This window comes from Phycodurus eques, chromosome 9 (assembly GCF_024500275.1).
Source record: "Phycodurus eques isolate BA_2022a chromosome 9, UOR_Pequ_1.1, whole genome shotgun sequence".
NCBI classification, from domain to species: Eukaryota; Metazoa; Chordata; class Actinopteri; order Syngnathiformes; family Syngnathidae; genus Phycodurus; species Phycodurus eques.
Genome location: NC_084533.1, coordinates 9,959,336 through 9,969,645, shown reverse-complemented (window position 1 = coordinate 9,969,645; position 10,310 = coordinate 9,959,336). Strand labels below are relative to the sequence as shown.

At 43.5% G+C, this 10,310-nt stretch overlaps 2 protein-coding genes and 2 non-coding genes across 4 annotated transcripts; 2 read left to right on the top strand and 2 right to left on the bottom strand.

Moving 5' to 3' along the window:
- On the top strand, positions 1–5,029 carry gla (galactosidase, alpha). Its single transcript, XM_061686550.1, has 7 exons — positions 1–214; positions 1,458–1,632; positions 1,918–2,092; positions 3,305–3,396; positions 4,001–4,162; positions 4,227–4,424; positions 4,503–5,029. Exons 1-7 carry the CDS (start codon positions 51–53, stop codon positions 4,830–4,832), a joined length of 1,296 nt encoding a protein of 431 aa, XP_061542534.1. The 5' UTR covers positions 1–50; the 3' UTR covers positions 4,833–5,029.
- On the bottom strand, positions 317–389 carry trnav-cac (transfer RNA valine (anticodon CAC)). The gene has a single exon. It is a non-coding gene; the product is annotated as a tRNA-Val (tRNA).
- Positions 576–648, top strand: trnav-cac (transfer RNA valine (anticodon CAC)). Its single transcript has one exon. It is a non-coding gene; the product is annotated as a tRNA-Val (tRNA).
- Positions 5,030–6,011: 982 nt separating the features above from the next.
- On the bottom strand, positions 6,012–9,943 carry rpl36a (ribosomal protein L36A). The gene is made up of 5 exons (XM_061686552.1): positions 9,864–9,943; positions 9,271–9,376; positions 7,810–7,877; positions 7,617–7,739; positions 6,012–6,097 (listed from the first exon to the last, which is right to left on the bottom strand). The coding sequence occupies exons 1-5, from the start codon at positions 9,864–9,866 to the stop codon at positions 6,077–6,079; spliced, it is 321 nt and encodes a 106-aa protein (XP_061542536.1). The 5' UTR covers positions 9,867–9,943; the 3' UTR covers positions 6,012–6,076.
- Positions 9,944–10,310: the final 367 nt, after the last annotated feature.

Sequence of the window (10,310 nt, the reverse complement as noted above, 5' to 3'; positions counted from 1 at the left end):
CAATAACAGCCGGCAAATGTAATGCTATGCCGGAGAAATAAAAAGGAAATATGTCCCTCGCAGCAGGCCCGTGGATGCTGTTTGTCGTGGGTTTGTGGGGCCACGCCGTAGCTCTCGACAACGGCCTGGCGAGGACCCCCACGATGGGTTGGCTGCACTGGGAGAGGTTCATGTGTAACACCGACTGCGACGCGGACCCGGAAAACTGCATTAGGTATGACACAAAAGGCCTGCTAAATGAAGACAAAGAGAAAAAAAACAATTGTGCTTTTTTTTTCATCGGGTGTAGTTCACAAAATATTTAAAATCATAGCTGTGTTTCCGCCCGGTTTCGAACCGGGGACCTTTCGCGTGTGAGGCGAACGTGATAACCACTACACTACGGAAACTGACAGCAAGAACGTGAAACTTGTACTCATACAGTAGCGACCAACACTTAGCATTTCGTGTCGTTGCTTAATTCCGCCTGTAGCGTCACGAACTTGGCCGGGAAAGGTCAGCCGTGTCAAGGCAGAGTGCCGCGCGGTTTTGCGACATTCACTGCCTAATACAATTTGAGGCACACTTATAAACCAGTTTCCGTAGTGTAGTGGTTATCACGTTCGCCTCACACGCGAAAGGTCCCCGGTTCGAAACCGGGCGGAAACACTTTTAAATTTTTAATTTTGGGACAGTTGCACCAGGCCATTAACGAGAAAACTAAACATATTAACTTTCTGCCATTCATCTAAGACAGTGCTGCCCAATTTGTATTGAGTCAAAGCACATATTTTACAGTTGAAAAATCTCGCGGCACGCCACTGTTTGACAAAAAATAAATGTCACAAGTATACAAAATCTCAATTTAGCAAGTAAAAAAACAACAATGCACTCGGTGTCTGGCCTTGTTTCGTTGAACACAAAGCTTTTCTGTCTACAAATGGCAGCATCCGTCGTTCCATCATTAATAGTAGTTTTCTGCCATCTAGTGGAAAAGCAATTAACTGTTATGCCTGTCAAAGATGTGACCAACTACGTCGCGACACACTGTAGATGAAAAATGGACGTTATTTGTTAATAATTTACAGACTGGTTAGGTGAAATTGGATAATTTCACATTGCTTGGTTAGGAATCAGTGATTTAATCAATAGATCCTAGAGTAATTTGAGCTTCAAAAAGTCAACTATACGCAAATATGAGTTAAAATTACAGAACTAACAAATCTGTAATGTTGTCCACATGCAATGTTTTGAAATATAAATGAATTAAATGAGGTTAACTGGATCTCAATTTTATATCACAAAAACCTGGCATTTGAACAGGGGTGTGTAGACTTTTTATATGCACTCTAGCTGTATGCTGTGATAAGACTCCGGTTCCTACCATACACTGATCAAAATGGACATATAGATATTTCCCATGTATGTGACAGTAAACATACAGTAGTGATATCCTAACATATTTTGTGTTCTCCTAGTGAACGTCTGTACATGCAGATGGCAGACATCATGGCAGCTGAGGGCTGGAAGGAGGCCGGCTACCGGTATGTCTGCATTGACGACTGCTGGATGGGTCCGAGTCGAGACGCAGGGGGCCGCCTGCAAGCGGACCCTCGCAGGTTCCAGGGGGGCATCAAGAAACTGGCCGACTATGTGAGTGCTTTGTATACAAAAGATGAGTGAGGTGAATATTAATCCCACAAGGGCATTTATCTGTATTCTATTCACTGCTGTATTGGCCAGTGATTCTCAGTGTGGTACCAAACTCCCTTTAGTAGTAATGCAGGACAGAACATTTGATTACAGTTCAGTTGTATTTAATTTTGAAGTATCTTTGCATTCAATCTCCTGTAACAGTTTTTAATCATGTAAAATTCTTATTGCAATACTGACCACTCCTGGAGACTCTCAGTTTGAACGTAACAGCTTTGGTTCCAGGTGCATTCAAAGGGTCTGAAGTTGGGCATCTATGCAGATGTGGGTAGAACCACCTGTGCCGGATACCCTGGCAGTCTGGGTCACTATGACACAGACGCTCAGACCTTTGCTGAGTGGGAAGTGGACCTGCTCAAGTTTGATGGCTGCTCCATGGATGGAACTTTGCTTGAGGAAGGCAAGCATGTCCTCCAGCTATTTTAACAGTCCATTCTGTGATTTGCAGGAACATGTTTTCCATAATTTTGTCAAGTAGGAAACTAACAGGTTTGAATACTCTTCTTACCGATGCTTTTAACCTCTGAGTCGTTTTCTCTGGTTCATTTGTGGGGCCAAATACAAGACAAAAAATGCAAGTACCAACTCTGAATATTTTTATTCAAGGAAGCCATGTTGGCTGTTTATATCGGTCAGAGAGACTAATTGCACTCTGGCCCAACTTTAACACCATGGCCTTGTTGAAGTGCAACAAAGGTGTGGGTGGCATTGGGGTTTTGCTTCTACAAGACCACAGGATACTTGAATACTTTTTTCCCTTGCCACTGTTCTCTATATGAATGGCACTTATTCCATGTTGTCGCTCTACAAACAGGACAGACCTGAAAAAAAATGTGAAAATCCTGGCTTTTACAAGCCCTTTCACACAGAATCTCAGCAAAATGGGCACGTTAGACAAAACACAAGACCCAACACTTATTTGCGTTTTACACAAATACATCGCTGCAATGTCAAACTTAAGACCTGTGGAAAGTTGTGGCCTTATTATTGCACTGTCCCACCTGCTAATACCTCTGAATGGAAGGCTAGTGCATCCTAACTAAGCCTTGTTGCATGAACCGATGAAGCCTGCTCGAGGCAAAACGTCTTCTAAGACGAACGGAACGGTCCAGTTGCGATCAATTCAATGCCGAGAATGAAATGACCTGGATGAATGAGAATATTCCCGGGCAAACATCTGAAGAAGAAAATTGCCAGGGTTGACTTCATCACCACCACCTTTGCGGGAACTGTGCGAGCGGGACTACTGCCTGAAGGACTTGATTTTCAACTTTTTTTTTCAGGCTTGTGCCATGAAGAACAGCAACATGGGGGGAAAAAAAGTTGGGAAAATGAGAGCCTTTTACAGTCTTGATCACACTGCCTTTTCACAAAACTGTCACATCAGAGACACAGTAGTAAAGGTGTCATTTATTCACCTGTGAGAGAATTCAATGTAAAATTGAACTTCCGGAATCGTGGAATTCGAGTCGTCCCACGTGATACTACTGATCGAGGCGGAGAATTGCTGGGACTGACTTTGGTCCACCATTCAGCATCAGAAAAATAACAGCTTTTACCCTCACTGGCAGTGAAGGAAGTCTAACATAGTATATAATTTGTTTTGGTTTAGGCTATGTGAATATGTCCAAAGCTCTGAACAGAACCGGAAGACCCATCCTATATTCTTGTGAGTGGCCTTTGTACGAGTGGCCTTCCCAGAAGGTGAGTAAAGGCTTCCTTATACTTGCGCGGACGGCGACCGCGGCTATCCCACGTGCAATTTGCCTATATACTCGAGCGCAACCCTCGCACGCTGTTTTGAAAATGTACTGCAGTTCTCCTCCAAGTTGGCTAGAACACCACAGGGTGGAGTTTCCTCTGCATTTTTGGGCCATTTCCGGAAGCCGTTTTTACTTTACTTTCTGTAACAAGAAACAAAGCAACAACAATGACGATCGTGGAACTGTGTCTGCGAGAACAAATGGACCTAGATGACCAGATGATACGTTTAATTGTGCTGCAAAATCAATCAAGGCGGCCGCGGCGTAGATGGTATGTAGAACCAAGGGGCACGCTGACGAAGGCATCACAGCATGTGACTAAAACGGACCAATCACGAGAGATGATTTCCGCGGGACTCTACGCACAGGAACAATTTTTGCCGTGTGAGAGGGGCCGCGCAGGCCAATGCGTCGGTTACGTGACGCAACCCGGGCGTTGTCGGCCGCGCGAGCGCGGAAGTATAAAGACGCCTTAACACGTGACCAAACATACTCGAACTGGACCATCAAGACATTGGTAAAGTTGGAGCCTGTGTGACCCCCAGCCAAACTACAACGCCGTTGCAGAGACATGCAACCAGTGGCGCAACTTTGCCGATGTCTACGACTCATGGAGCAGCATCAAGTCCATCCTGGACTGGACCGTTACCCATCAGGACATCATTGCACCCTCAGCCGGTCCCGGGGGCTGGAATGACCCAGATATGGTACGCCCATCTTGGATTTAAGCCTGTAGTCAACCCCCTAAGACAAGCGCTCTATGGTTTCTAGCTGGTGATCGGGAACTTTGGCCTGAGTCTGGACCAGCAGGAGTCCCATATGGCGCTATGGGCCATCATGGCGGCCCCGCTGCTCATGTCAAACGACCTGAGGTCCATCTGTCGGCGCTCGAAGGAGCTGCTGCAGAACCGCCACATCATCTCCATCAGCCAGGACAACCTGGGAAAACAGGGCTTCCGCACAGCCAAGGTGGGTCCTTAAACACCTCACAGTGGAAGATTACATTAATTCTAAGTTTGTTTGTTTCACTCCCCTCCCCCTCCAAAGGTAGAGCATTTTGAGGTGTGGGAGAGGCCTCTGTCCAATGGGAGGCTTGCCATAGCAGCACTCAACACACAGGAGATAGGAGGCCCACGGAGGTTCTCCTTACAAGGGGTTCCCGGCTGGAAGATGTGCACCCCGCTTTGCAACGTCACGCAGATTCTGCCCCAATATGAGGTAGTGGGTGTTCAGATCGGACACTGGGTCTCCGTTAACCCTTCAGGCACTGCTCTGTTTGTGATCACGCCCACCAGCAGCTATGAAAAGAGATTCCTTCAGATGCAATGGGCAGAAAAAGACACTTCTATAGAACATAGAAAAAACTTTCAATTATAATTAGACTTCACACCTATATGATCGGTCTGACAGCAAATAATTATTTTTAAATAAATAAAAATACGTCAGCGGCGTGGGACAAGACGACACGTCTGAGACAGACAGCACGTAAAGCCTGGATCAGACTACAAGACAAATTTGGGTTTTCATGATTACACTGTCAGACTACTGCAATAAAATCTTCACATCCACTTTCACATGGATTTCTCATCAACTCAAACGCAACCGGATACACCTCACCATGGCGTCAACGCAGCGAGTGTATTATATAAGAATAAAATGGGGAAAACCGCGTGGTGGTGCTCGGGAGATTACGTTCATTTAAAGATTGCTTGAGGTTATGTTCACATAACTTTTAATACGGTACGGCTCGCAAGCAGGCTACAAAACGTTATGTAGCCTAGCAAGCTGGTGCTAGCACTAATGGTTGTACGTAAACATGCCGTGTGATGGTGAATCTTGCTAAAGTTTCAGTGTGTGTGTGTGAGAAGTAATTAAATTACACTTAAGTTAGCACCCATTATTTCTGTCATGTTGCAATCTTGGTTTGACCTGACTGATTAGAATACATGACCTGGCTAGAGCAGTGATTTCCAACCTTTATGGAGCCAAGGCATATTTTACAATTGGAAAATCTTATAGCACACCAACATACCACTATGTCACAAAACATAGATATACAGTAATTACTTTATGTACTTCCTGCCATCTAATAGAAGAGCATTTATTTGTTCTGTCTGTCACTTATGCCTCACTGGCATAAATAGAACAAAGATACATATTTCTTGGAAACGAATAATTTTTTGAGCAGTTAATAAAATAATTTCCCACGGCACACCTGAAGATCACTCACGGCACACTAATGTGCCACGGCACACTGGTTGGGAATCACTGGACTAGAATACTTTTGAAGATACTCAGTATACAGTACATAAGTATATGCAGTAAATGAACAAGTCATCTAAATAGACACATTGCTCCATCTAGTGATCGGATCAGTTTTTTAAACTTGCTTATCGGTCCCAAAAATCCTTATTGTGTAAAGCCTAATTATAACCTATGCAGAGTTGTGATGGTGTGCCATTATAGGCCACCAACTTGTCACTTCAATGAAACTCGCATGACTGATTTTTCATATTGAGCATCACAAAAGGCACAGCGAAGGTGACTGAGAAGAGGTATGGTAAATCTGAACACATTTATTGAAAATTGTGACAACTTGACCCAGAAGAGTGCACCAGAGCTTAGAACTGGATGACCTGGCCCTGTTGAGAGAAAAAGATGTCAGGAAGGGGTAAACAAGATGAACAAAAAAATAGATGTTTCTTTTAACTGCTCAAATACAATGTCAATGGCAGTAATGTGGCTATAAGATGCGGCAAGTGGAAAACAAATGTTCAAAGGGTCAAGTCACTTCACCAAAGTCATCTTGTTTGACATTTGGACAGTGAGGCATGACAAACATGCTTTATTTACATTCCTATTTTTGAAGCCTGAGTAATTCAACTTTCAATTCCACTTTATCTTGTTGCCTCGCCATGAACTCTGCAGCTTTTGTACTTTCGTCATTGTGCAAAGAGCAGCTTGATTTTTAAAGCTAAAAGCTGTGAGACAACCCACATGGTACCACTAATCGCGCATCAAGTATGATAACTGTAGAAAAGGAAATGTCCTAGGAAAGGGTCTGGCTGCTCAGTGCAATATGAATAATACAAATACACGTCTGCACCACACAACCCTGAACTCAAGTAAAAGCTCAAAAAGGCTCTAGGCCAGTGGTTCAACTGTTGTCACCCTGGGACCTGCATTTCCCAATTGTTGCAAAGCCACGACACACATTCACAGAAGTTAATAAAGATTTTTTTTGTTTAAAAAATAGGCTCTAAATTCATATGTAGAGTATATTATATTTTTAAATGCCCTTTCAAATGTTTACCACCAAAGGCTGAGCTGTACTTTTTATTTTTGAGTAAAATAGTGGCTAGAAGCTGTACTTTATTTTATTTTACAGAGTAAAATAGTGGCTAGAGATCAGCCTTGCAATGGTGGACGCAGTTGCAGCCTGCATCAAAGTGCCAGTATATGACATTTTGACGTACCATCATCACAAATATCTGTGTATGGATTAATATAATTTTGCCAACCCTGGTTAAATGCACCAAGCAGCTGTTTAATGTGGGCACGCCGGTAAAGTAAGACGCGGGATTCCCCCCGCCCCCATAATCCAAAACAATCAGTGATACCGCCGTGATGAGTCAACGTTCAGTGATTTCTGCAACATATTTCATTCTTGTTGTGTTGTACTCAGGTTAAAGTGACCATTCCAACTAGACTTTTCCGTTAGACAGATTTTAATTTTGGGTAAATCTTGTCATGTTGCTACAACTATGTTCCGTGTGGGAATTTAGTATACCTCTACACTGTACCAGGAAAAATCAGGAAAGGAATAAATGTAACTTTTTTTTTACTAGGTGTCAGCGATCCACCAAAACTGGGCCTGCGCGTTTTATTACCCAGCAGTTGACAATTACTGCTCTAGGTGACCGTCGTCCTGCAGACACCTTAATGTTAAAACACTGATCTTAAAGGTTTTATGAGGAACAGTTTGAGATTGGAATGCATTTACTACTTTCCTATGGGAGTTACTGTTATAGAATTGTGCGTTATACCAGAGCTTTGAAAGCTTTTTAGTGTAAATTCACACTAATGGAGAACCAGTTACCAAGACTAGCTCAACGAAGAAGCATCTTGGCTCAACAAAGAAGCAACTTCTGTCAGTCTTACCTTTCTCTTCTTGTCACCGCCCAACTCAAAGTGCTTGCAGCGCTTGATGGCCAGCATTCTCTTGGATCTGCAGTTGGCCTCCATGCACTCAAGCCTCAGCACAATCTTCTTTGTTGTCTTAGCCTGGAAACAAAGTCAGTGTGTGTGTCAGGCACAGCAGAGCATGGCAATCATTCAAAGAGGTTAAACTCACCTTTTTCCGGAAGATGGGCTTGGTCTGACCACCATAGCCGCTCTGCTTCCTGTCGTATCTCCTCTTACCTGAAAGACATTCACTCATTAGCTTCTTTTCCTACCAACCATCCCAGGACTTTTGGGTGTGTACTTTCCGTACCCACTGTATATCTACATACACATACAGTGGGTACAGAAAGTATTCAGAGCCCCTTAAATTTCTCACTCTTTGTTATATTGCAACCATTTGCTAAAATCATTTAAGTTATTTTTTTCCCTCAGTGTACACACAGCACCCCATATTGACAGACAAAAACAATTGTTGAAATTTTTGCAGATTAAAAAAGAAAAAAATATCACACAGCCATAAGTATTCAGACCCTTTATGTGACACTCATTTAACTTGGTGCTATCCATTTCTACTGATCATCCTTGAGATGGTTCTACAACTTCATTGGAGTGCAGCGGTTTCATTATACCGATTGGACTTGATTAGGTAAGCCAGACACCTGACTATATAAGACCTTACAGTTCACAGTGCATGTCAAGAGTAAATGAGAATCGTGAGGTCAAAGGAACTGCCTGAAGAGCTCAGAGACAGAATTGTTGTAAGGCATAGATCTGGCCAAGGTTACAAAATAAGTTCTGCTGCATTTAAGGTTCCTAAGAGCACAGTGGCCTTCATAATCCTTAAATGGAAGACGTTTGGGACGACCAGAACCCTCCCTAGAGCTGGCTGTCTGACCAAATTGAGCAATCGGGTGAGAAGAGCCTTGGTGAGAGAGGTAAAGAAGAACCCAAAGATCACTGTGGCTGAGCTCCAGAGATGCAGTCGGGGGATGGGAGAAAGTTTTAGATAGTCAACCATCACTTCTGCCCTCCACCAGTCGGGGCTTTATGGCGGAGTGGCCTGATGGAAGCCTCTCCTCAGTGCAAGACGCATGAAAGCCAAGATGGTGAGAAATAAGATTCTCTGGTCTGATGAGACCAAGATCGAACTTTTTGGCCTTAATTCTTAAAGCGGTATGTGTGGAGAAAACCAGGCACTGTCTGGCTCACCCGTCCAATAGCAGCGAGCGACATTTAGATCATAGTAACAGAGTAAAAGTAACACGACTTTATTAATAGCAGCAGCGGCCCAAGTTTTTTCTGGTCTCGTCAACTCCTGTGACTGAGCGCACAGGCAGAACCTCGGGCCGCATATTAGTCCACCGCAGAGTAATATCCACATCAAACATCTGTTTGTGGATGTGTGGAATGGATCTAGTTGACAGCATTCAAGGAGTTCAAAACTGACTGCAATGCAAGAGCCGTGGGCCAAGAAATGGCAATTATGACCATGATGCAATGCAGCGTGACAACACCTTTCCTAGCCCTATTGCATATACTACACAGGAAAAACAAAGGGGATCAAGTCACTTGATGCATGCAGTCTAAATCCAGAAGAAGAAAAAAAAAACACACCTGTCAAGCTACTTACCCTGAGCGTAGAGGGAATCCTTGCCCTTCTTGTACTGGGTAACTTTGTGGGGTTGGTGCTTTTTGCACTTCTTGCAGTAGGTCCTGCGGGTCTTCGGGACGTTCACCTGAGGACATCGCGACAAGACACCGTCAACATTATGACACGACCAATTCACAAATTGAAAATTAAATATTTAATCGATGAAGTTGTACACGTCGGCAAACCATTTGTACACGCTTCACAAGCTCGGAAACAGCGCCAAAGTATGAGCGCATGCTTTAACGTTGACATCGAAATTCTACCGCTGTGAATCCAATTTATGCATTGTTGGTGGCATACCCATGTAATAATCTCCAGAAAAATAAAATAGGTCACATTTAACACCTGAAAGGCAGGCTAAAGGTAAAAACGGCTAGCAGCTAGCGAATACGGTAGCATCATCAGAGGACCTGTTTTCGTCCGAAAACTCAAACATATGTGGCAAATAATGGCATCGATGCGAGTACAAAAGCCTCATTCGCTTATATGAACCACCAAGGTGCATCGATGTCTTATTTAGCCGTGAGATTAACGTCGATTCTTGCAAGTATATCCGTGTCTGCATTTCGTACCATGTTCGCGTCCCGATGCAGAGCAAGAGAGGAAGTCCGCAGCCGGAAGCACTTGTTGAAGCGCAGCACTTCGGCCAGTAACTACACTGCCCCCTAAGGACCAACGTTAACCCGGAGGACCACACATTTAGTGCGCTTCTAAGTGACAAAACGCTTTTTTTAAAAACTACTTGTGTGTCATAAAACATACACATATAACATCTTAAACACAAATATTGTATTCTACATATTCGAATAGAGTAATAAAAAATAACTTTATACTTCCTGAAAATGCCATTTTTAAATGTCTTTTCAAGTAGCATTAGTTTCTATAAAACAACTGAAGTCCTCCATCTAGTGTAAACCACACAGGAATGTAATACCGTGTTAATGTTTAGCCCGTCTTTCACTTGCCACACAAAACTGTCCAGAGGGCTGATATGAAAATGAGCAGCGAGAGAGCAAGAG

Coding starts and splice junctions, on each gene's coding strand:
- rpl36a (XM_061686552.1), bottom strand. Junction 7,740..7,809: donor AGCCCATCTTCCGGAAAAAG/GTGAGTTTAACC, acceptor CTTTGTTTCCAG/GCTAAGACAACAAAGAAGAT. Junction 6,098..7,616: donor GCGGTGACAAGAAGAGAAAG/GTAAGACTGACA, acceptor TTCTCTCAACAG/GGCCAGGTCATCCAGTTCTA.
- gla (XM_061686550.1), top strand. CDS start 51: ATGTCCCTCGCAGCAGGCCCGTGGATGCTGTTTGTCGTGGGTTTGTGG. Junction 1,633..1,917: donor TCAAGAAACTGGCCGACTAT/GTGAGTGCTTTG, acceptor CTTTGGTTCCAG/GTGCATTCAAAGGGTCTGAA. Junction 3,397..4,000: donor ACGAGTGGCCTTCCCAGAAG/GTGAGTAAAGGC, acceptor TGTGACCCCCAG/CCAAACTACAACGCCGTTGC.